This window comes from Zootoca vivipara, chromosome Z2, assembly GCF_965207765.1.
Source record: "Zootoca vivipara chromosome Z2, rZooViv2.hap1.1, whole genome shotgun sequence".
NCBI lineage: Eukaryota > Metazoa > Chordata > Lepidosauria > Squamata > Lacertidae > Zootoca > Zootoca vivipara.
Genome location: NC_142585.1, coordinates 2,451,947 through 2,477,771, shown reverse-complemented (window position 1 = coordinate 2,477,771; position 25,825 = coordinate 2,451,947). Strand labels below are relative to the sequence as shown.

At 47.3% G+C, this 25,825-nt stretch overlaps 1 protein-coding gene across 7 annotated transcripts in view; it reads right to left on the bottom strand.

Annotated features, from left to right (window-relative positions):
* The window catches only part of PLS3 (plastin 3), a 74,345-nt gene that overhangs the window by 10,051 nt on the left and 38,469 nt on the right, over positions 1–25,825 (bottom strand). For all 7 annotated transcript variants that reach the window (XM_035112551.3, XM_088664420.1, XM_060270329.2 and 4 more), the window contains 9 exons: positions 19,817–19,919; positions 11,519–11,607; positions 9,240–9,403; positions 7,767–7,896; positions 5,641–5,773; positions 3,679–3,760; positions 2,171–2,336; positions 962–1,104; positions 175–270 (listed from right to left, as the gene is read on the bottom strand). In XM_035112551.3, coding sequence (XP_034968442.1) covers positions 175–270; positions 962–1,104; positions 2,171–2,336; positions 3,679–3,760; positions 5,641–5,773; positions 7,767–7,896; positions 9,240–9,403; positions 11,519–11,591 — 987 coding nt within the window. In that variant the 5' untranslated portion in view covers positions 11,592–11,607; positions 19,817–19,919. The remainder of the gene's footprint in view (positions 1–174; positions 271–961; positions 1,105–2,170; positions 2,337–3,678; positions 3,761–5,640; positions 5,774–7,766; positions 7,897–9,239; positions 9,404–11,518; positions 11,608–19,816; positions 19,920–25,825) is intronic.

Here is a 25,825-nt window from a genome sequence, read left to right as displayed (position 1 = left end):
TGCAGAAGACCCAGGCTCTACATAGGGCTGTCCCATGCAAAATTCAGTGGGAGGGTGCCACTTCTTTAATTTCTTTTCAACAGCATCTGGTGTTTTAAATTAACGAAAGCCAGGCAACTATAATGTCCTGATGCTAAAGATATTTGTAGCAGCCTAAGAATGGGGATGACTTACACTGAAGCCAGACATGTTGATGTCAATTTGCAGCTCCCCTTCCTTCTGTCCTTTGGGTGCAATTTGGTTGAGCAGATGGTAGTATGCTCTGGAGTCCTGGAGCAGACCAAAAACGAGGAAGAAGAGAGTCAGCAAGTGATTTGCCTACTGCAAGGCAGAACACACATACAAGACCAGGCACCATTAAATTAGTTAAAACACTGAGGAGGTATACATTGCTTTGATACCTTAACAGAGTTATTGAAGTCAGTGAGCTTGCAAAAATAAAAGCAAGTGGAGAGGGAGGGAAAGGAAGGCAAGAGAGCGAAGGAAGGACAGCAGAAATCCAGGAAGCATGAGAGAAAGAGAGAGAGAGAAGAGAGGTGGTTAGAATGAAACAAGTGGAAAATAGTTTCAATTCAAAAAACTAGGGAATATTCCCTAGTAGATAATCCAAACCAGGCAGCCTCAGCAAAACCCCTCAACCCAGAAGAGATGTGCGTGAAATTCTCCCCCGTTTGCATTCTCTGTAGAAAGAGAGAACTATGCCTGTAGCCAGATGTTTAAGGTGGGATCATTGCAAGGCAGTCAGAACATCAGTTGGAGTAGCCCAGGCATCCCCAAACTTTGGCCCTCCAGATGTTTTGGACTACAATTCCCATCATCCCTGACCACTGGTCCTGTTAGCTAGGGATCATGGGAGTTGTAGGCCAAAACATCTGGAGGGCCGCAGTTTGGCGATGCCTGGAGTAGCCCATTTCTTTATTGCTTAGACAAGGCACCCCACTGTCTCCAGCCCCACAGATACCTTGATCTCTGAGCTGAAGTTGTTGATCTTGTGCCACCCAGCATTTTCCAGGTGGAAGTTGGCCCATCTCAATAGCAGCTCCTCTGGAGACAACTTCATCAGGTCTTCCAAAGTCTCCCCATCTCGGAGCAAGGCAGCCAAGGCTGAAACCGAAGGATGGGGTCAGGGATGTTGAACAGCACCATTGGGAGAGGCTAGGTTTGCATTTCATTCCTCCCAAATGAAGCTATCTTAATTTAAAAGAGGCACAATCACATTTGGCAAAGGGAGGAAGGAAGTTGTCTTAATACTGAATGAGGCCCTTGGTCCATCTAGCTCAGTACTGCTACACTGACTGTCAGAGGCTCTCCAGAGTTTCAAGCAGGGAGTTGTTGCCAGCCCTACCTGGAGATGCCATTGGAGATGGAATCTGGGATCTGCTGCATGCCAATCAGGTGCTGTGCCACTGAGCTATGGCCCTTCCCTGGCACTGTTGAGCTATGCTTTCTGTCCCCAACTACAGAATCCAGAGTTCTCCACCTAGATATGTGATGGACTGAATCTGGGACTTTCTGCAGGAAACACAACTTTGACCCTCCACTTATTGTAGGGAACTGCCTTATATAAAATCAGACTGTTGGGCTATATGTATTAGCTCAGTCTCCCTCAAGAGGTTGTGGACTTTGCTTCTTGGAGATTTTAAAGAAGAGGTTGAATGGCCATCAGCCATAGATGCTTTAGTGGTGATCTTTGTGTTGCAGGGAGTTGGACTAGAGGACCCTTGGAGTCCCTACCAATTCTACAATGCTATGATTCTGTTCCATCAGCCTCAACAAGCACAGCCAATGGCCCAGGATGATGAGAGCTGTCCTTCAGCAACATCTAGCAGGTGAAAGGGTCTCCACACCTAGTCTACACTGACTGACAGAGGACCTCCAGGGTTTCAAGCAGGAGGATTTCTCAGTCCCACCTGTGAAGTTCTGGGGACTGCACCTGGATATCTTAAAACATCTTTGGGATACCCTAACCATGGCAAAAAACCAGCGTTCTAACCATGGCATCCTACTGGCTTGCTCACTCCCACAAGCAGGGGCCAACCTCTTTCCAAAACAGCAGCAGCAGTGATGACAATGAAATGCAAAACTTGGCCTGCTCAAAGGAAAGGAAAGCGTGTTGCTGGGTCCAGCAGTGACATTTGCTGAGTAGTTGTTAGGGCAGCCTTTGGCTTACCTTCATTTCTGCTGAGTTCTATGTCTGCAAACAAGCCAATCTTGATGATCTGCCACAGAAGCCCTAGGACCAGATGTGGCTTCCCTTCCCTCAAATCTTCTGCTCCAATGTTGACCACATGACACCCAATGGCAGAGGCCGAGTTCAAGGCCAAGTTCAGGTTTTCCTGAAGACAGAAGGGGCTCAAGTCAGAAGGGATCCCTTTCATACCGTTCTCTCTTGCCTAAGAGCTGTCCCCTCTATGGGTGGTCAGGTGCACTGTAGCTAAATTACTGAAGCCTAAAATTGCTTGACTGTTCCTTCACCCACTGCCTCTCTCCACGAAGGGGCTATTTGTGCAGTGGTTCAAATGAAAATGCTAGACCATTGTTGTTGTTGTTTTAAAAAAATCCTGTCTTGTGGATCTTGAACCCTATGCTGGCAAACTGCAGGAGCACAGGAAGCTGCCTTACACAGAGTCAGGCCATTGGGTCCATTTAGCTCAGTGTCGTGACTGGCAGCAGCTCTCCGAGGAGTCTTTCTGAGTTTTACCTTGAAGATGGTGGGGACCAAACCTGGGAACTTCTGTGTGCAAAACAGATGTTCCAGCACTGAGCTATTTAGCCTTCCTTAACATTTAATGCTGTTTCACTGAAAGCAACATTAAATACGGTAGTTAAAGCTTTTTCTGCCTGTTGAATTGGGTTTTGGGGCCCTGATGGGGGAAAAACAGAAACGAATCCAACAGGTTTTGGGGGTGGGGTGGGGTAGGGCTCAAAAAGACCCTCCCCAAAAGGTGTTGCTACAATGCATTTCCATTTAATAAGCTTCAAACTCAGTGGTGGTTTTTTCACCTGTTATTTAACCTTTATTAATATTATTAATATTTTCGAAAGCACGTCAAAATGCAAGTAGATAAATAGGAACCGCTACAGCGGGAAGGTAAACGGTGTTTCCATGTGCTGCTCTGGTTTGCCAGAAGCGGCTTTGTCATGCTGGCCACATGACCTGGAAGCTATACGCCGGCTCCCTCGGCCAATAATGCGAGATGAGCGCGCAACCCCAGAGTCGGTCACAACTGGACCTAATGGTCAGGGGTCCCTTTACCTTTACTTCGAACCTAGCAGTTTGAAAGCACGTCAAAGTGCGAGTAGATAAATAGGTACCACTCCGGTGGGAAGGTAAACGGCGTTTCCATGCACTGCTCTGGTTTCGCCAGAAGCGGCTTAGTCATGATGGCCACATGACCTGGAAAAACTGTCTGCGGACAAACGCCGGCTCCCTCGGCCTATAGAGCGAGCGAGATGAGAGCCACAACCCCAGAGTCGTCTGTGACTGCACTTAACCGTCAGGAGTCCTTTACCTTTATACTTTTAGATATAAAACAAAAGCACAGAACAAGAGGCCCCTTCAATAACTAAAAGCAAAAATACCCTTCATCCCCTTGGGTCAATGAACAACTCCTGTATTATTTTAACACACTGGGGAGGGGGGGGGGAGAGAAAGCCAGTTGGAAGAGGATTCCCTACCTGAATTATGAATGGTGTTAGTTTTTTCTTGTTGATCGCTCTTTCATCAATTGTGTCAGGAACAGAAAGGTTGATCATTTTACTGGTGGAAAGAAGCAGGGGAGAACAAGATTCAAACTGTGATTAGTCAGGATCTATGCACTCATGTGAGAGGAAGTGCAGAGCATGTTTAACGACGTTTGCAGAATAACTCCCCTCCTTTAAATAATTTTAGTGCTATATTACTGCAATGTTGGTCAAAGAAGCAAGGAATTTTAAAAAATGAATTCTTCATTAATATATGTGAACTTATAAGCAGCTGTTTTTCTTATAAGCAGATCAGTGTGTGGAGGATTTATTTCCTTAAAAAAAGTTTTCCCCTCCTGTGATCTAAATTATTTTTAGCAAAGTTACCCTTAAAAGCAGGGGTGCAGAGCCTTTTTTGCTCCGTGTCCTGGATTCTTACCAGGACTGGCCTTGCAAACCAAACTGGGCAGGTAGATGGGGCCACACAACCAGCAACCACACATCCTTATGATGCCACATGATTGACAGGTGGCTTATCAAAATCGCTTGTATGAGGCCTGTGAAATGTGTGAGAGAGAAGCCTGGAATTTAAAATGCTGGCCTCTTTCCTGTGCTTCCCATTGATGGCTGCAGGTAGAGGCTGGAGAGAGGGGGATACAGTATTATTAGTAGCATTAGAATTAGAATTAGTATTTATATCCTGCCTTTTTCCTAAGCTGGGATTCAAGACAGCTTCCAACAATTGTTAAACGACTTTATAAATACTAAGTTATAAAACAAACCAGTTAAAAACAACATTTAAAAAACCTCAACAGGATGAATTCAGAACCAGCGATTAAAATGCAGTTTGCCCTAACAGCATCCCAGAGATCAGAACAGTCTGCACTTCCATTTCAAAAGGTCTGTTTGAATAGGAAGGTCATAGGCTGCCGGAGGAAGAATACCAAGGAGGGAGTCAGTCCAGCCTCTCTTGGCAGCGACCACAGAAATGGCTCTTTTGCATCACCACCAGCTGGACCAAGTCATGGGAGACCCTATTCAGACATGAAGCCCCCCCGGGTGACCTTAGGCCAGCCCCTGCCTCTCAGCCTAACTTACCTCACAGGGCTGTTGTGTAGATGAAAAGAAGAGCAGGGAGAACTAGGTACGCCACCTTGGGCTCTTTGGAGGAAAGTAAGGTACAAATGTAATGAAGAAATGATGAATAAACTGCTACTCTGAAGTTGATGGGACGAAGAGAGGGCGATGAACAAAGGATCTTGGCACCCATGTAGGTTCGTATATGGAGAAACGACTTTTGGGTAAACTGGATCCAAGCCATATACTTAAGGCTTAAATCATGTACTTTTAGCCAGGGAATAAGGAAAGTGTTAAGGAAACTGGGGGAAACAACCATGGGGTTTGCTCTCCATGAGTTGGCAGAAATGTTATTTTGCCCATGTGCAGCTGCAGGCATCTTGTGACTGTCATGTCTCTGTTGCTGGGCCAACTACCACTAGGCACAGGGTAGATAAGGGCTCAAGCTGCAGTGCTGGGGTTTGCAGGAGAATCTGTGGGAGATGTGGAGATTGTTGGAACAATCCTGTGAAAATGTGGAAGACGTTCTAAAGGGTTTGTCTGACAGAAGTCGGACAACTTGCAAGACCTCTAGACTCAGAACTTCTGACTCTGAGAACTCTGGAAGTTGCAGGACTTTGTTAGCAACTAGATTTTGCATTTGCCTTGTGGACTCTGCAAGGAATTGGCAAGCAAAGAACCCCTCTGGGCTCAGAGAGAGAAAATTTACTGTAGCAACTTTAAATAGTGTGTGCATATTTTGTGCATGTGTCTGTGTATGCCAAGTAAAAGCAATCTCTGCTACAGTTTTTTTTTCTTCCTGTGGTGAGCCCCTTTCTGCACCTTTCTAATTGCATCCATAACTCCAGAGAACAAAAGCCCTCTAAAGAAAAAACTCACCACAGCACAATCCCATCCGCAACAGCTTTGAAGAGATCGTCTGTATTTGGATTCATTGGAATGACATGCTTACAGTCCGGATCGTTCTCCAAAGCCTTGTTTATCCAGTTCACAAAGGCATATTTTTCTTCCTCTGAAGAAGAAGGAGACTGTTAAGTTCATTGTATGTTTAGTGCTCACACAGGTGGCAAGCAAAACAAGAGGACTCAGTGCCTCATCAGGCACCAGAAAACCCTGGGACAGGCTCCCCCCATCCACATCTAATCACTTTCAATACAGCAGAAGGTGGGGGCAGGCCCATGGGGAGGTTCAAGGCCTTGGAGTTTGTGTGTTCCACAATGAAACACCAAACGGGCTCAAGCGATCAACTATGGGCTTCCCACAAATCTGCAAAACTTTTAACAGTGTCACATACGCAGAGATGACTTTTCAGATAAAACTCCTCCCCAGTGCACCCCATCTTTGATAGAGAATTATTCACAATAGCAGCTTCCATGACCCACTAAGGCAGTTGTAATAAATTCAAAACAGTAACGCTTAATTGCACATTGACTTGGAATACAATTAAATTGATTTAGTTTAATTAATTCCACGAAACTGAACTTTGATCCAATGGTATCTGGGGTTAAATCCCCCATAGTACACAGCCAGCTGATCTTACTGCCCACCAGGGAGCGCTACCAATCACTTTGGGAACTACTACTGCAAACTGAATTCTTGAGTTTTTATCCGTTCCACCCTCTGTGACTTATTTAGCCTTCACGTGTCTACCACAGATAACTGATGGGATGGCTCTCTCTTTCACCCTCACAAAAACACAGGGAGGCAAGCTGGGTTAGGCCAAGAGAGCATGACTGGGTGAAGAAGGCCCAGTGAGATCCCTGGCTCCACGAGGCCCCCCTTAGAATCTCACACCCAAGGGGGAGTGCATTCCAGTAATGGCTTATGGCAAAGCTGGGGAACCTGGTGGCCCCCAGGTATTGTTGGACTCCAACTCCCATCAGTCCCAGCCAGCTTGGCCAAGGGTCAGGAAGGAAAGGAGCTACAGGGCACAACATTCATCACCCTGTTCCATCATGGGCACCCAACACAGCTGAATGCTGGAAGATTCACGACAGACAAAAGGAAGTCCTTCTTCACACAGCGCATTGTTAAACTATGGAACTCCCTCCCACAGGAGGCAATGATGGCCACCAATCTAGGTAGCTTTAAAAGAGGACCACCAACCATGACAGCAATGATCTGCCTCCACAGTAGGTGGCAATAGCGCTCTTAAAATATCTGTTGCCGGGCAATTGTTTAATTGTGGCACTTAGTGTCACGTGACAAAGACACATGAGAGCAGAAGCAGCAAAGCAGGCTGGGAAGTGCTGGGGCTCCACTATCATTCGGGCCTACTAAAGTTATTCAGGCCTAACTGCTGAGTCACTCCGACATGTGACTCCTTCTCCTTATAAGGAGCAGCCATTTCTCTCTCTGTGTTTTCAGTTAAGTTTCAGTCAGAGTCGTGTTAGTATGGAACAGAGTCTGTACTCAGCACGTGATCTCTTAAACGTTTTTGGAACTATGTTATGAAGATGTTTATTTTAAATTTAGTAAAGATTTCATTGCTTCAGTGAAGAACTCTGCGTCATTAATTAACGCTGCTTGAAACTTAGATCCTAGTTTTTCCCCTCCAAGGAGCTCAGGGTGGGATACATGGTTCTCCCCCTCCTTATTTAATCGCCACAACCACCCTGTGAGGTAGGTCAGGCTGAGAGGCAGGGCCCGGCCCCCAGGGTCACCCAGTGAGCTCCATGGCTGAATGGGGATTTGAACCCTGGTCTCCCAGGTACTAGTCCCAGCAAGCTAACCGCTACACCACACTGCTGTGGTGTGCGACTCTGTGCATCATTTCAGCCAGGGCACATGGATCCCAGGATGCAGCTGGAGCTAGGGATCTGCATCACTGGCGTGGAGATAATTCAGGTGGTGCCTGAAAGTAACTGATGGGGTCTTCCTAGGAGTGCCGTCTCTGCACCCAATTTACACCTCAAGGGCACAAAAAAGCAGAGAAAATAAACCTCAGTAGCATAGGATGCAAGAATGCATTTCAACTTAGTCCAAAAGATTATTTCAGGGGTTACCTGAGTAGGAGTGCTGGGTGCCTTCACTGGAGAGCTCAGATGTCCCACCGATAGCACAAATGCCTTCTTTTCTGTTGATGGCTTTTCTGAAAGTCTTGGCGATGTCACTGCTTTTCACCTCTTGGAAGATCTGCACAAATAAAAACACATGCAGCCAATGATAGGCCTGGCTCTTAGAGACATATTAAATCTATACCTGAAGTGCACCATGTCAGACTTGAAGCTTGGAGCTGATTGTGGTTGTACGCTTTGCCTACCTCAATAATAAGGAGTTTCAGCAGGTAGAAAATGGGGATCCAGGTGTTTATGTGGAGCAGAATGCTCAGCATGAAGGAGCACCCAATCCTGGAAAACCCTTAATAGATGTCTCAAATACTGCAACCTCAATCTGGGTTTGCCTCCTCAGTAAGAACCAGCTCACAAGACAAAACACTGCAGTGTCTTTTCTGTTCAGGATTCCAGCTACTCCATTCTAGTGCACTTGGCACATGTTTTATGATACCCCACCCATAAAACAAACAGTAAGCATTTCATGACCACTGAACATAGTCTGCATTGGGCAGGTATTTTCGAGTCTCCCCACCCCCACCCACAAGAGTCCCACCCCTAAATATTTCATGGTACTTCTACAAACTTTGGAGCTTCTACAAACTAGCGCAGTTGGTAGAGCATGAGACTCTTAATCTGGGATCAACAGGCAAAGTATTCCTACATTGCAGGGGGATAGACTACATGACCCACACGGCCCCTTCCAACAACAATTCTATGATTCTACACAACTTGCTGATAGTACTCTCTTATCCCTGGGTGGTGCTGTTTTGGCACTTGGAGGACTGAGATCAGGACTGGAGAACCAGCAGCCCTCCAGATGTTGTTAGAGTCTAGCTCCCATAAGCCAGGGCCAGCACAGACAAACATCAGGGGTGGGGGGTGGGAACAGTAATTCAGCAACATGTGGTGGGCTGCAAATTCACCTCTCCTGAAAGATATGATGATACAAGCACTGAATAGTCTTCTGCGCTTGTTGGCGCAGGCTCCAAAGCACAGCAGGTAGGCATCCTGCATGCTATTAGATCAGAATCAAATAGAACACCTAAACAAGTCAAAGGGCTAGAGGACGTCTGGGGAGATTTTTGTCTTTGGATAGCAGAGCCCCCGACTGCCAAAATACCATACCACAAACTGCTTTTGAGACTCCCTCAAGTTTTCCCAAGTGGTATTGGAGGTGGATGTGGATGACATTGTTGTTTGGGAAAGAGAAGCCCAGAGGTTTAAGGCCTTTAAGAAGTGGAATAAAAATTTTAAACCTTGCCAAATTTCAGATCAGCCATTCAGCTCTACTGTGTGTGGCACAATGCCTCCTTACCATCACAGATAAAAGGCTGGGTGCCTTGCAACCGAAACAGGCACCAAAGTTCTATGACTGGAAGAGACATGGAGGACTAACAGCAGGGAGTTTTTTTAAATGCTTACGTAAACAAACTCTTCAAAGCTGATCTTCCCATCTTTGTTCTTGTCCCCGTCTACCATCAGTTTCTGGATGATCTCCCTCACTTTGTATCCAGGAAGGGGAAGGTTGGCTTCTCTGAAGAGTTCGTGCAACTCATAATCACAGATGAATCCATTGCTGTTGAGATCTTTAATGCAAAAGAAAAAAAACACGAGGCACTTGAGAAAAATGTTGAATGCATTTTGTGGAGTGGAGTTTTATTGTTTGATATTAGGTTGTTCTAAGCTGCTTCTAACTCACAAAATATAGATTCATTCATTCATTCATTCATTCATTCGCTTGCTTACTTACTTACTTACTTACTTACTTACTTACTTACTCAAACGAGTCCACAACACCCACATTTATTTATTCGGTTATTTATTTAAAAACATTCTTAAAACAGTTAAAAAATTTTAAAAACATTATTTCATCCAGTGATCTTAGGGTTGCCAGGAACTGTATTTCTTAGCCAGCAAATCCCTGGGTAAACAGGAAAGTTTTCAAATGACTCCTGGGAGTTCATAATGATGGAGACAGGTGCACCCCATTAAGGAGTGCATCCCATAAAATGGAAAAAGCAAGTGTACATTCTCATATACAAGCATGCATTTGTAGCCTGCACTTCATCTTGCGGTCCCAGGGTGAGGCTACATACAGCTCAACGCAGCAAGGGAAAAAAGTAATATACAGTATAAACACTATTCAACCAAATAAACAGCAAACAGAAACCAAAGCAACATTGTAATGGGAGGGACAGCCTGATCTTATCTTCCATCTCTCCAAAAGGTGCTTCTTGACTTGACTTCCAAAGCACATCCCATGCTGAGGCCACAGGCTCCTTAGAAAAGGAAGGCAATTTGCAGCTTGGGGAGTGCCGCAGAGAAGCCCCTCTCATGCCCCATGAATCTCACAAGGGCGGCATTAAAGCAGTAGCAAGGCTTCCATTGCAGATCAAGACCAACCCAAGTATACTTGGAAGGAAACACTGCTTTTGCTATGTTGGGTCAATGTTGCGGGGAAAATACAAGATGATGCTGGGTCACAACCTCAGGTGCTTTTAATTCTGTTGGGAGCCACCCAGAGTGGCTGGGGAAACCCAGCCAGATCGGTGGGGTATAAATAACAATATTTATTATTATTATTATCTATATATATAAAGTCCATGTTGTCCCTGCGTCCAGTTGTCCCGTGTGTCCCTGGGTCACTGCGCATGTGCCCCAGGGATACAGGGATTGGACAGCAGAGACTGCGCACGCGCACTCTCCCCCCACTCTGCCTCCTCCAACCGCCGCTCCCGCCGGACACCGCCTCACTGCAGGGCACGTCAGGGAAGCGAGGGTGGAGGCCGGCGAAGGCCTCCTCACAACCCTCCGGCGGTTGGAGGAGGCGGGGGGGGGGAGAGTGCGCGCGTCCTTCCTGTCGGCGGCTGGGGGAGAGGAAGGAAGGAGGAGAAAGCAGCGCTTTCTCCTCCTCCGTTCCTGTCCCCCTGCCGCCGACAGCAAGGACGGGTCCCAGGGTTCGGAGAAGCGCTGCGCAAGCGCTTCTCCGAACCCTGGGATGTCTGCTTCCCTGTCCCCCTGCCGTCGACAGCAAGGACGGGTCCCAGGGTTCGGAGAAGCGCTGCGCAAGCGCTTCTCCGAACCTTGGGATGTCTGCTTCCTGTCGGCGGCTGCGGGAGAGGAACGGAGAAGGAGAAAGCAGCGCTTTCTCCTCCTCCGTTCCTGTCCCCCTGCCGTCGACAGCAAGGACAGGTCCCAGGGTTTGGAGAAGCGCTGCGCAAGCGCTTCTCTGAACCCTGGGATGTCTGCTTCCTGTCGGCGGCTGCGGGAGAGGAACGGAGGAGGAGAAAGCAGCGCTTTCTCCTCCTCCGTTCCTGTCCCCCTGCCACCGACAGCAAGGACAGGTCCCAGGGTTCGGAGAAGCGCTGCGCAAGCGCTTCTCCGAACCCCAGGATTCTAGCGCCCGTTATTGAACGGGCTGAAAACCACTAGTTATTAAATATTTTCAATAAATATATCCATCTTTCCATGGTTATTTAAATAGCATTGGTTCCTTTCAGTTCAGACTTTTGGCTCAGTCCTGTATTATCTGGCTGCTTGGCTAAGATCACCCACTAGGGGGCAGCACTAACAACCTGGCACAGAGAGACACTATGCTGGAGAGAGTTTGGGGTCCAGTTTGCTGCTCCCAGAGCAGAGGCGCCCACTCCTGACACCCGGATGCATAATTCATGGTGCTGTAAGCCATAACAGACACTCACCGACTTTGGCAAAGGCCTCCCTGAGTTCCTCTAGCTCATCTTTGGATATCTGTGTAATGCTGGCCATTTTCATGCATTAAAACAGGCACCTGCAGGGGAAAGGGAGAGGGGAGGTGGAAGAGAAGCAGGAATACTGAATAAATCAGGAGCACCAGTCCAGTTTTGAAATCCCTCCTTTCCCAACAGATTGCAACAGAAAGTGGGCTGCTGTGTCTGGTATTCCTACAGTGGGATTTCTCCAGTCATGAGAGAGCAGTGTGCTAGCTAAGCCATTAATGTTGTCAATATCTAACCATCCCCCTGTTTACTTTTGAGAACAGGGCACACTGTGGCTGCCTGTTAAGCCAAAGAATTCGCTCCCGTCAGAAGAAGCGCCAAAGGCCATCAACTTGGATGGCTCCAAAAGACTTATAGACAAATTCTCCTGCTCTGTAAGGCAGGACTCGAACCAATGGCTTCAAGTTACAAGAAAGGAGATTCCAGCCAAACATCAGGAAGAACTTTCTGACAGTAAGAGCTGTTAAGACCATGGAAGACACTCCCTCTCCTTCTTTGGAGGTTTTTTAAAGCAGAGGTTGGATGGCCACTTGTCATTGATGCTTTAGCTAAGATTCCTGCATTGCAGGGGGTTGGGCTAGAACTCTACAGTTCTGTGATTCTATAATTCTATGAGTATCTCAACAAGGCTAGTAAGAGAGAAAGTGTAAATCAAACACAACAGAAGAAGAAAGAGAACATGGAGAGGTGGAAAAATAAAAAGGCAAGATTATTATAGATTCTGATAAAGGACACTGAAGATATTGCTTCTGTTCCCAATAATTAAATTTTACTCAACAAAGTGTTTAGATTTATGGTCTCTTGTTCTTATTGCAAAATAAAAAGGATTCTCAATTAACATGCTATCCTGTTATCTGCCTTAATTAAACCCTGCCATGTTTTCTGTCTACAACCACTCCCCACAACATGGCATTCTCCAGACATTTTGGACTACAATTCCCACCATCCTGAAACATCTGGAGGGGAACAGGTTGGGGAAGGCTGATGTATATATCCCATCCCAGATTCTTATTATCCAAGTCAATCAACAAGCAGAGCTGAAATCTCCTATTTGGCTTGGAGATCTCACCAGCTCAAGGGTTTTGCAAAGGAACGACGCTGTACCCTGAATAGTATCAAGGAGGAAGCTCTTTAGGTACCTCCATTAATACTGCCAGCCAGGATGCTTCCATGTGTGATTTATTCACAGTCTGGTTTGGGGGAGAGTGTTTCCTCAAGGCTCACATAGAACCAAAGTTTTGGCTTATTATCACTGACTGCATGCCGGGCAGCTTCTTCTCTACTCTTAACTGGTTTAGGTGTCATGGCTTCTGTTCACCCAGGGATGGAAATGTTTAAAACAAAACTTGCAAATCAATGGTTCCCAAACTTTTTCACGCCACCACATCCTTGGTTCCATAAACTCCTCTCCAAGTGCTCACTGCCCTATCTAATAAAAAGCATTATTCAAAACAGCGTTTTCCACAACCCACTAAGGCCGTAATAATAACACTGTAAAATTCCAAGTGGTGGCAATTAACTGTGCAGTGCTCCAAAACACAATTCAAACTACTAGTTATCACTGCTCCATTGTGCACACCTGTGTATGTCCCTTTGCTTTCCACTGTGGAATTCTGGGACACTCAATGCAGCTGAATGTTGGAAGATTCAGGACCCACAAAAGAAAGTCCTTCACACAGCACATAGTTAAACTGGAACTCACTCCAGGACGCGGCATAATTAAAATGTCATGACCAGCCAATGGTAATGAAGCAACATCCACTATTTGCCCTCAGGAACAAGCAAGACCTTTTAGAGAGATTTTGTGGTGCCTGGTCAGCTTTGTAAGAGAAGTGCCATTCATAGACTATTTTATATTACCTTGCATGAATATAAACCTTATGTTGTGAGAATATAGGAAGGCAGTATAAATGCTGGGGTTATAATTCTTTGCTTATGGTGCAGAACAAGTTACCGCTTTACACAGTGTGCATATTCTTGGAAATGTAACAAATAAGTAAGTAAATTGGGGTGAGGAACCCTCTTCAGCCAAAGGGCTGCATTTCCTTTGGGGCAACTTCCCAAAGGTCACAGGACAATGGTGGGAGGGGCTAGAGGAAAAAATTGGGAAATTTTACCTATGCACAGGAGGGTACTTTCTACACATCCAGGTGAGCAAGAGGCATGATCAGAGTTCAAGGCCATATTTCCAACCAGGCAAAAGCGCTCAAGGAGAGTACATAGCAAAGGGCAATGAAAGGCTGTTGCCTGGGGAAGAATCCCAAGGGCCAAAGAGAGGGGCACATTTGTGCCCTGGCCCTGAGGCTCCCCACTCCTGAATTTAATAAATAAAAAGGGTTGTGTGTTTTCAGGTGAATATGGGCTGCCGGGTACCACTCAGGAGAGGAAATCAAAGCAGAGTGTTTTGTTGTGTGGCTAAAGGTGGCCACCTGCCAGGATTCTTTGTTTGAACTGGCACCAATGAACATTCCCCCTGCCTCTGTTTGCAGAGCAACTCAATAGGCCCCACTTGCTATTCCAAGCTAGAGGCTTCAGCATGTGCTCCCAGGCGATGGAGATGTCTGGAGGCCCTGTTTGTCTGGGGTTGCAAACATTTGCTGAGGTTTGGTGCTTTGTTGTTGTTGTTTTTATTCTGTGTGCTTAAGAATCCATTTTCACAAGGGTTGTGGGGGAGAAGGCAAAAAACAAGAAAAGGTTAAATAAACATGGCACGTTCAGTGCCCCTTTCCAGCCCAATAATTATATATGCCATGCCCTGTGCCATACATGTCACCAGGTGTGGCAGAGGCGGTTGCCTGCCACCGCCAATCTGCTGATCAGCAATGCCTTCAAACCCCCAAGAAAAACACTCTGTGAGCTTGAAAGTAGCTTCTTAAGACCCAAAATACTGGCTAATTGTGGGATCTGGAGAAGCAGCATTTTGAGCAGCACTTTACAAAAACACCCCGCACCATGTCGTCATTGTGACACTGGGTTACTGGCAGGTGGGTGGCTCCAACCACCTGCCAGACTTGGCCCACAAGTGGTGGGGGGTGGGAATGTCCTGGTCCACTGGTCAGATGCAGCTTCCCCACCTCTGATATTTGGGGTGACCTTTCTTTACTTCCTGCCCAGAGTCTGGCTGCTGCCATTGAGCACCAGGAAACAATTCTCTACTCCATCCAGCCCCAGATCACTGCAGCAGGTGACCAGGATAGGTAGAACATGGGGGGCATGGCATGAAGCTTGGCTCATGTGCTTCAGGGATCCTTCACTGTGAGGCACCGTGGCCAGAATGCAGACTGTGATCTCCCCTGCTCTCAGTTTGTGCCAAACACATGGCATGGATGAACCAGTGATAGGGACACCTGCCTTGGTGCTGAGGTGGTGGAAGCAGCCTTGAATTTATTAACCTTCTGACCCAGGGCTTGCCCATCTTTTATGGCCAGGTGGCACATCTGCAAATCAAAAAAACTCTGAAGGGCACAAAAACACAGGACCCAACCTACACCTTTTAGGCTTAATTTCAGTGCAGGAGGGCCCCCTGTGGGTGCTAGGCAAGGTCTCTGTTGGTGCAGGTGCACCTCTGGGTACCATGCTAGCAATCCTCATTCCAGCCCTTACTGTCCCTATATATATACACTTTAAAGCCTGACGCTCAGTTTAGGATCTGTCAAGAAAGGAGTGGAACAAAACATTCCCTCTTCCCCGTTTGCTTAACAAAAGCTTTTATTCTGCTAAGCTTTGCAGTTTTCACCTTTTGCAATCAGGACACACTGAGCTCTGCACAGGGAACACACAGAGGTCAGCTGAATAGAGCAAGACCAGCCTGCTTGCCCGTCCATCACTGTAATTCCATAAAATCAAAGGGGAGGGAGCATAAGGCTACTAGTGACCACTAGCCACAATGGCTGTGTTCCCCTCCTGCTGCTGAAGGCAGTTTGCCTCTGAGTTCCAGCTGCTCAGAAACAGGAGTTGGGGAGGGGGCTGGTGCACTGGGGTCCTGCTTCTCACAGACACCTGGGTGGCCACTGTCAGAAAAGGGTGCCAGACTGGGTAGACTCTTCTTAAGTTCTCACCTCCCACCAAGCAGGCAATGGGCTTCCAGAATGATCTTGGGCAGGGTTTCCCAAACTTGGGTCTTTGTTGGACTACAACTCCCATCACCCCTAGCTAGCAGGTTCAGTGGTCAGGGATGTTGTGAACTGTAGTCCAAAAACAAGAAGTTTGGAAAGCACTGGTCTACCCTGACTGGCAGCAGATCTACAAGCTTTCAGGCAAGGTTCTCTTCCAGCCCTACCTGGAGATGCCATTGGAGACTGAACGCGGGGCCTTCTGCATGCAAGCCAGACCCTCTGCCACTGAGCTGCAGCCCTTCCCCAGCTTCAGTTTATGAGGTTTATGAGGAAAGGCATTTGGGGCTTTTTACTTAAGAAAAAAGGCAAGTTTAAGAGGGGACGTGATAGCAGCGCATAAAAATTACACATGGAATGGAGATAGTGGATAGAGTTGTTCTCCCTCTCCCATACACTAGGATTTGTTGACATCCAAGGAAGCTGCATGTTTGAAGGTTCAGGACAGATGTGAAAAAGGTACTTTTTCATGCTGTTCAAAGTTAGACTGTGGAACTCACACCCACAAGAGGCTGCTATGGCCTTGGATAGCTCTAAAAGAGGATAAAGTTCTAAATGGCTAATAACCCTGACATATACGTTTCACCTTTATGCTTCTGAATACCAGTTGCTGGGAATCGCAAGTGAGGAGAGCACTGTGGCGCTCATGTCCTTCTTGTGAGAGTCCAGAGGCAGCTGGTTGCCCACTGTGAGAACAGAGTGCTGGACAAGGCGGGCCATTGGCCTGATCCAGCAGTTTCTTCTTCAGCTCCTTTCCCCTCCAATGATGACTAGAAAAGACAGCTGCTTCTGTGCAATCACACACACAAAAGTTGTCTCAGTTCTTCCAGCTCAAGCCAAAACCCAGTCAGAAAGGGATTTTCCCCATGCATACAGGATCTTTGGGGATTTCCTGGCAGGAATGGAGAAGTGCCTCAAAATATACATATATATCAGGCATGTCCAACAGGTAGATTGTCATCTACCGGTAGATCACTGGACGTATGTGGTAGATCACCAATAGATCACTGGCTTCCCCCAAAGAAGCTCATCAACTTTGGCACCCCCCACAAAAAGCTCAACAACTCTCCCCATTACTCCTAAAAAACAGGGTTTTCCTGCTCCGTAAAACAATCTCAACAACTTTGACCTAAACCCCTAAAAAACAGGGCTTTCCTTCCAAAAAAAAGCTCAAGAACTTTGACCTGAACCCCGCAAAAGGGGGTAGATCACTGCCAGTTTTTAACTGTGTGAGTCTCTTGGGAGTTGACCACCCCTGATATATAGAACTAGCTGGCCTGGCCACGTGTTGCTGTGGCTCATCACTGTGACTGCCCCCACCCTGTTCCGACCCATGACCTATTCTTCCCCCTACTCCCCCCACCACCAGCTCATTCCTGTGATTGGTCCCACCCTGTCCTGACCCATGACCTATCCCGGCCCCTCGGGCCAGTCTGCAAAGCCAAGCCAAGATGCTGTGGAGAGGGAAGCTTTCCTAGGTGTAGTACCAGTGTAGCCGTCCCTAGAGGGCACTGTTTTGCAATCTCTCCTGTGCTCCCAGCATCCCCAGCTGTCTGAGTTTTGTGTTCCGGAACAGTGGGTTTTACCTGCTTTACCTGGCATAGGTGTGACATCTATCTACGCAACCTGTATATGGACACTCACATATTCACTTGAGACGCTGTGTCCAAATTTGAACGCAATCGGTCAAGTGGTTTCAGAGAAAAGTGGAGACTAACCCACATGCCCAATTTACATTCATATATATACTAGCTGGCCATGCCACGCGTTGCTGTGGCATTGTTTGTTAAATGGCGGGTCAGAGTCCCCCTTCAGATTCCCCAGACCATCAGAGTCCCCCCTGTGTTATGTTTAGATAGGGGGATACCTGTGTCTCCCCACACTCTGTAGCAACCCATCCCAGGGAAGGTCTTAGTTATCCCTGTCAGCTATTGACAGACCCCCCCCCATCCCAATCAGGGAAGGACTTACCTATCCGTGTCCCAGGGCCGTCTCTAGCAGGTCGGGTGCCCTGGTGCGGAGATCGCTCCGGCGCCCCCGCCCTCACAGTGCGTGGCACGGCTTCATCGCACAGCGCCCCCCCCCTGCCGGCCCCGCGCCACCAGGACTGCACCTAGAGCCGGGCCTGCCGTGTCCTCCATTTTGAACCCCAAAACCCACCCCAACCAGGGAAGGGTTTACCTATCCCTGACCCCTATTTGCGCCCCCCCCCCACCGACTGAAGGTAATATGGAGGGGGTGGGGTTTGGGTTTGTTCAGGGTGGGAGGACGTCGTGGGAGGCAGCTGAATCACCGGGGGCACGATCCATGGGGTGGGGGGGTGTCTGGAGTTGCTCGGGGCCTAAAAGCGGCTTAGGCCTGAGGTGGTGGGTGGGGTAGGCCTGGGGCATCGGGATCAGAGGGGTGGTCCCCGGGAGACGTCGGGATCGGTGGGGGTGGAATCCGTGGGGTAGGGGGTCCGGAGTGGGTTTGTTCGGGGTGGGAGGAGGTAGTGGGAGGTGGCGGAATCCGGGGGGGCGCGATCCGTGGGGTGGGGGTGGGTGGAGTGGGCTTGGTCGGGGGGGGAGGGGGTTGCTGGTACGTGATCTTCTGGGCAGGCAAGGGTCCCTGGGGAGCAGCCTGGTCTTGGATGTGCGATCTCCGAGGCGGGCTTGGTTCCCTGAGGAGTGGCTTGATCTCCGAGCTGTTTGCTCTGTTGGAGGTGTGGTCTCCGGGGAGTGAGGGATTGTGGGAGTATGTTTGTCCGTTGTTCATTGAGTGTCCACTGGTGGGCGCAATGTTTTGGACCACAAATCCAGGTTTATACCTGTCTTAGGTATGTTAGCTAGTCAGTGTAAGTACATGATGACCTGCTCACATGTGAGTTTGAGGTGAGGTAAGGTTGTGGCCAAATTTCAGGACGATCGGGTAAGTGTTTGTGGGAGAAAAGTGGGGAATAACACACATGCACCTTCACCATTTTTATATAGATAGATAGACACATACACACACAGTGCTGTAGTGAAGGCAAATCACTACATATTAGTTGCAAGAGGAAAATAAAAAGGGAAGGAGAAAGAGTTTTCCATATTCTGCCACGCCTCACTCTCCAGCAGCTCTCTCTCTCACTCTCTCACTCTCTCACTCTCCAGCAGCTGAGAGCACCTGCCTACATGCAACAGACTAGCCATGCAACAACAACAAGACCTGCACACCAGCCAACCTTGGCTGGCTCTAATCTGGATGCATAAGAGTCCTGACCAAGTGTCTGCTGGTCTGGATGTATCAATTCACCTCGGGGACTGGCTGCTTTAAGTCCACACACCATTTAAACTGACCAATGGAAGTGAATGAGTCAATGGCTGAGGTTTTATTTCACCAGCTGCTAAAAACCTGAGGAACACGCCCACAGTTTAAACACAGGTTAAGCAGCACCCAGGGGGAGGGACTGGAGAAGGTGGGGTGAAACGGCAGGTGAGCAGAGCACAGGAAGACTTCAGCTGCAACTGGAACCGGCGTTCCCATTTGCTGGTGTGAAGAAATTGTTGTGAGCGAGCCTCACTGGCTGATGCAGCTCTCGTGTCTCAACAGGCCAACCACACAATGCTACTAGTGTGAGTTAGACAAGGGTCTGGTGCACCCTTGTTTGCACCCATGTTGGGAAATGAAAGCAACTTCTATCAGGAAAAGCAAGAGGGGGAAAACTGGAAAGGCAAAAACTGGAAAAGCACATGGTACAGTTAGAATGTCAAGACTAAGTTTGAAAAAAGGGCCCTGGTGGATTCAAGTCAATGGCCCATCTAGTCCAGTATCCTGTTCTCTCAGGGGCCAACCAGATGCCCCAATGGGCAAACGCCCACAAGCAGGATTGGCACACAAGAGCCCTCTCCTCACCTGTGTTTTCTGGCAACTGGTGTTCAGAAGCATGGCTGCCTCCAACAGTGAAGGCAGAGCATCAGTCCACATGCCTAATTCATAGCCCCATTTTCCATCAATTTGAACCCAGCCATATAGTTTCTGAGTTTCTCTAAACAGGGTTTGTTATGAGGATGCAGAATGTGAGGCGGGAGGAAGAAAAGCAGGCATTGCCATAGCCTCTTCCTCCTTCTTGGAGAACCACTGGGATAAATATACACATGGTTCGTCTTACCTATATATTGTCTTGCGTGGGGGGCGGTTGCCCTCTGAGCCAAGAACGCAGTAAAATCACAGCAGACACCAAGTGGAAACCACTGCTGTTGGCTTTTCAGGTCCTGTTGGGGGACAGAAAGAGGGGCAGGGTGGAGAGAAAGATGCATGCAATGGTTAGTAATGCCTCGTTGACTCTATTAAACAAGGAGAGAGTGAGGTCAGCTCCTGTTTCTGAAAGCAGAGAGCACTAATAAAACCACTTCTGCTGTTTTAATATGGAAGAAAAGAGACTCTGGAGGAGTCAACCCCCACCCCGCCACAGAGACCTGCTTAGAGGATGCAGCAATTGGGATGCAGGTTCAAGGGTCAGAGCAGAGCAGAATAGAGTTTTATGAGCCACAGAGCCCTTTTCTGAAGCCTGTTTGAGAGAGAAACTCAACTTCCACCTGGTAGAGGATTACTATGCAGGAAGCAGCAGCGAAGTCGATAGGCGAAAGCCCCTAGCACCCTGCATTCACCCATCACATGCAGACCACAGAGAGTATCATTGGTGCAGCAAAGCATAGGCTCCTCTCAGTTGCAAGCCCCACAAATCTTGAGTCACGGGGAAGCTCTTAGTTGAGGCAGGGGCTCTTCAATTGCATATGAGCACAGGAAAGTCCCCAAACATTTCTGGCTGTGATAGAATCATTTCAACTTCCCTTTCTGGTACTTTATTGGCTTATTTCTCAAAATTTACATATACATATACAAAATTTACATATACTTCTCAGTTGTAACTAAACCTCAATATGTTTTGTGAAAGTATATATATATCCATTAAGGAAACATTTTAAAACAACATTTTACAACATTCAAAAATAATTAAAAGCTAAAAACCATCTTAAAGCAAATGTCAGATTTCTGCATGCCTTGATGGGCTCACCTAAACAATTCTCAGAGTGGTTTAACAACCAATCGTTCTTCACAGGAAACTTTGGAAACTGTAGCTCTGGAAGAGGAATAGAAGTCTCCTAACAATTCTCAATACCCTTCACAAACTGGACTTCCCAGGATTCTCTGGGGGAAGCCATAATCATTTCAACTAGAGTGACAGGGTGTTGCTTTAAATGTTTGGTGGGAATGCAGCTGAATATTTCCTCTCGGGAAGCAAAAGTTAATGTGTGAAGGAGTCATCAGATGGGAAAGATCCTCTATTCATGGGGCTGGCTCCTACCACCCATCCCAAGAAGCTCAGAAAGAGGAGAGGAGGGTGTTTTCAGATTAAATATCTCCTCTCTTTTTTTTGCCATCCTCCCTCCAAAGCCTGAAGGATTAATTTACTTCCTTGTTTATCAAATTCCTTCAAATTCCTTCCGTGCCAGAGGCTCTGTTTGTTGCTGAAAGATAATTCTGAAGTTAACTGGCTAGTGTCCCTTAAAACTTATTTAAAGAGAGAAGAGATATTGCAGGACCAGACTGCAGGGGTGGGGACCAGATGAAAGGGTCCTTCATCCTTCTAACTTGGTGGTTCCCAAAGCAATGCCCCTGGGGGGGGGCAGGAAGGGGGATTACCTAGGGGAGTGCTAAGAGGCAAGTGGGCAGCCGAGGGGGGCTGGAGGTGTCAATGACTAGCAGACTTTGAAAAGCTGGTATCACTGGATCTGCTGAATTAATTAAATGAAATAGTTTTAATTGGATTCTGAATCAATGGGCAATTAATTGTTACTGTTTTGGCTTTTACTGTTTTCCTATCGCACTTAGCGGGTTGTGCAAACTGTTATTTTGAATACAGTGGTACCTCGACTTACGAACGACTCGACAACTGAATTTTTCAACTTACGAATGGGGCAAATGGCCGCACGCTTATGAATTTCTTGACATCCGAACGGAAACCGTGGCAGTTTTAGATAGGGTTTTTTCGACTTACGAATTTTTAGATGGGGTTGCTTCGACTTAGGAATTTTTCCGTTTCCAATGCATTCCTATGGGAAATCGCGTTTCCAATGGCGCTTTTCGGCTTACGAATTTTTTGACCTACGAAGGTGCCTTTGGAACAGATTAAATTTGTAAGTCGAGGCACCACTGTAATGCTTTTTACAAGGTAGGGTAGGGAGCACTGGGGATGAGTTTATGGAACAAAGTTCATAGGAAAAGGTTTGGGAACCACTGTGTTAACTGGTTGAGTTGCTATTTTAGGGGGCTCTTTGTGCACACCTGGTCCTGCAAGAGACACATATGCAGGTTTGGATTCCGCTTCTCCCTTCAGTTCCCTTCAGTTCAAAACATTTCCCAAGTGCTGCAGCACTATTACCCCCAGGTGGTACAATGGGTCAGTGTTAACGAGAAGATTTGTGGTTCAAGCCCTCCCAGGGATAGCTGTGGGAAGGATTACTGGACCGCAGGAAAATAGACTACAATATGGCCCTCTGGGTCCCTTCCAACTTGCAATTCTGTGATTCCCATCATTTTGGATGGTGATGGACAGGCACTCTGGAAGCTGTCAATGATCCATGTAGCTCAGTAGTGTCTCCAAGGATTCAGAGTTCTCCAAGGATTTAGAGAGGGGTCTCCTCCAGCCTCACCCAGAGATGCTGAGCATTGAACCTGGGACCTTCTGCATGCAAGAAATGTGCTCTGCAACTGAGCTATGGCCCTCTGCTCTTTTCCAGAGCTCAAGGGCATCTCTCCTTCTGCATTTTTTCATTCACACCCTCTGTTTTTTATTCCATCATCTTTGCACTTCCTTTTCCCTGTTCAACACTTCCATTCTCTGCTCTAGCCAAACTCCCTTAAATGAATAGACGCTTACATTCTCCTTGCTTTCTAACACTTGTTAGATTAGGGCAAACGAACAGCATGCAGACTCAGCAGCACAGTCAGAGCCATAGTCAATTAATTAAAATACTGCATTTTCTACAAATAGGTCTGTGCTCAAAGTGGTACACAAAAACTCAGGAGTGGTTCTCAGAGCCAGAGATCCCCCACCCCTGGGATAGCTCAGTGGGTAAAGCATGAAACTCTTAATCTCAGGACGTGGGTTTGAGCTCCACATTGGGCAAAAAGATTCCTGCACTGCAGGGAGTTGGGACTAGATGACCCTCGTGGTCCCTTCCAACTCTACAGTTCTAGGATTCCTTTGACCAGGAGTTGTTCTCTGGCTGGTCACTATGATAACATGATGCTGGACTAGATGGGCCTGTGGCCTGATTATACAGCACACTTCTTATGTTCTGCCCGAAACCCTGGAGAAGGCTCTTGCCCATCACCTAACAATGGAGGCTTTGAACTTTCTGCATGCAGAGTAAATGCTCCAACCGGCCAGCTGCAATTCCTCCCCAATACTTACCGTATATACTCGAGTATAAGCAGAGTTATTCAGCACAAAAAATGTACTGAAAAAGCCGCTCTTGGCTTATACTCGGGTGAGGCAGGTGGAGAAAAGCACAGGACTGGGGGTTCGGAGAAGCGCTGTGCTGTGCTTCTCCTCTCCCCCGTCCGATGTCTGCTCTATGCGAGGCGGCGCGAGGGGGGGGGGAGAAGTGGAGAGAAAGGGATCCAGCCCTCGGTGGGATTTACTTCAAAGTAGGCATGCATAAGATTGCCCTGGAAGACTGAAGTAGTTGAAAACTGTTCTCAAATAAATAATAATAATAATAATAATAATAATAATTTATTTATACCCCGCCCATCTGGCTGGGTTTCCCCAGCCACTCTGGGCGGCTTCCAACAGAAAAATGAAATAAAATAATCTATTTTATAAAAATAAACATTAAAAGCCTCCCTAAACAGGGCTGCCTTCAGATGTCTTCTAAAAATCTGGTAGCTGTTTTTCTCTTTGACATCTGATGGGAGGGCATTCCACAGGGCGGGCGCCACTACCAAGAAGGCCCTCTGCCTGGTTCCCTGCAACTTGGCTTCTCGCAACGAGGGAACCGCCAGAAGGCCCTCGGTACTGGACCTCAGTGTATGGGCAGAACGATGGGGGTGGAGACGCTCCTTCAGGTATACTGGACCGAGGCCATTTAGGGCTTTAAAGGTCAGCACCAACACTTTGAATTCTGCTCGGAAGCGTACTGGGAGCTAATGAAGATCTTTCAGGACCGGTGTTATGTGGTCTCAGCGGCCACTCCCAGTCACTAGTCTAGCTGCCGCATTCTGGATTAGTTGTAGTTTCCGGGTCACCTTCAGAGGTAGCCCCACATAGAGCGCATTGCAGTAGTCCAAGCGGGAGATAACTAGAGGATGCACCACTCTGGTGAGACAGTCTGCAGGCAGGTAGGGTCTCAGCCTGCATACCAGATGGAGCTGATAGACAGCTGCCCTGGACACAGAATTGACCTGCACATCCATGGACAGCTGTGAGTCCAGAATGACTCCCAGGCTGCGCACCTGGTCCTTCAGGGGCACAGTTACCCCATTCAGGACCAGGGAGTCCTCCACACCTGCCCGCTTCCTGTCCCCCACAAACAGTACTTCTGTCTTGTCAGGATTCAACCTCAATCTGTTAGCCGCCATCCATCCTCCAACCGCCTCCAGGCACTCACACAGGACCTTCACCGCCTTCACTGGTTCTGATTTGAAAGAGAGGTAGAGCTGGGTATCATCCGCATACTGATGAACACCCAGTCCAAACCCCCTGATGATCTCTCCCAGCAGCTTCATATAGATGTTTAAAAGCATAGGGGAGAGGATAGAGCCTGAGGCACCCCACAAGTGAGAGCCCAGGGGTTCGAACACTCATCCCCCACCTCCACTTTCTGAACACGGCCCAGGAGGAAGGAGTGGAACCACTGTATGACAGTGTCCCCAGCTCCCAACCCCTCTAGATGGTCCAGAAGGATGTTATGGTCGATGGTGTCAAAAGCCGCTGAGAGATCCAGCAGAACTAGGAAACAGCTCTCACCTTTGTCCCTAGCCAGCCGGAGATCATCAACCAGTGCGACCAAGGCAGTTTCAGTCGCATGATGAGGCCTGAATAAAATGATGGACTGCATATTCACATTACGTTATCCTCATATGTTCCTTCCAATGAGCTCAGGGTAGTGTACAAGACAATGTCTTGTCTCAACAATCCCATGAAATACGTTGTGCTGAGATGGAGTGAACTGCCATGGTCACTCAATGAATTTCATGGCCAAGTGTCTCCTCTGCCCAAGTTAAAAAAACTACCTTCTACACAGGCTCATGCTTATTTATTTCATAAAGTTTATACAGTATGCTGCTTGATTATAGGAAACCCCACATACTTGGGGTGCAATTTATGATAGGACATTGCTTTCATTCCTCTTTGTGTATTGTCATTCAACATTTAAATTGGCTCCCACCATACATGAATATAGTATCATTAGCCCATTTTTAGTTACATGAGCCTATTTCTCTTTTTATTTAAGTAATTTAAATGTAAGATTTTGTTTGCATTGTACTTTTAAATGTGCAAGCTGAAATTCACCCTAGCCCACTAGGCACAAATATAACCTGGAACACTGCTCGTCTGCATTCACAAGGTAGCACACAGCTAAAATTGAATGCCAAATTCTAGACATCTTGTAAACAGCCCAGATGATTCACAATATTTAGTGTTTAGGGACCAGATTCTTCTTTTACCTATCAGCAAGCTCACAATGACATTCCATCATGAGGTGGTCTAGCAGCAACAAACCAAAGGGAAGGGAGGTACCTATCTATACTAGTGGCATTTCAATGTATTTTTCTCTGTTACAAAAAACAAATTGGCTATCCAATTTCTGCAGTCAACATGAACCAGATGCTATACAGAACCATCCAATTTAACGGTATCGAGTCCATTTCTTTGGCTCAGTTCATTAATGATTAGGACAATTCAATGACAGATGTGGCACATTCTTGTGGCTTGGCTTGCTGTTGGTCACCCAACACAAATAATCAGGACCACCTTGGCCAGCGTGGAGTTCCAGCCTAGGCAAAAGCCTAGAGAGTGAGAAAGCTCCATAATCATGGAATGTATTTACAACAATACAGGAAATTGTGTAAATTGAACCATAAAACAAACCTTAAAACATAAAATGAT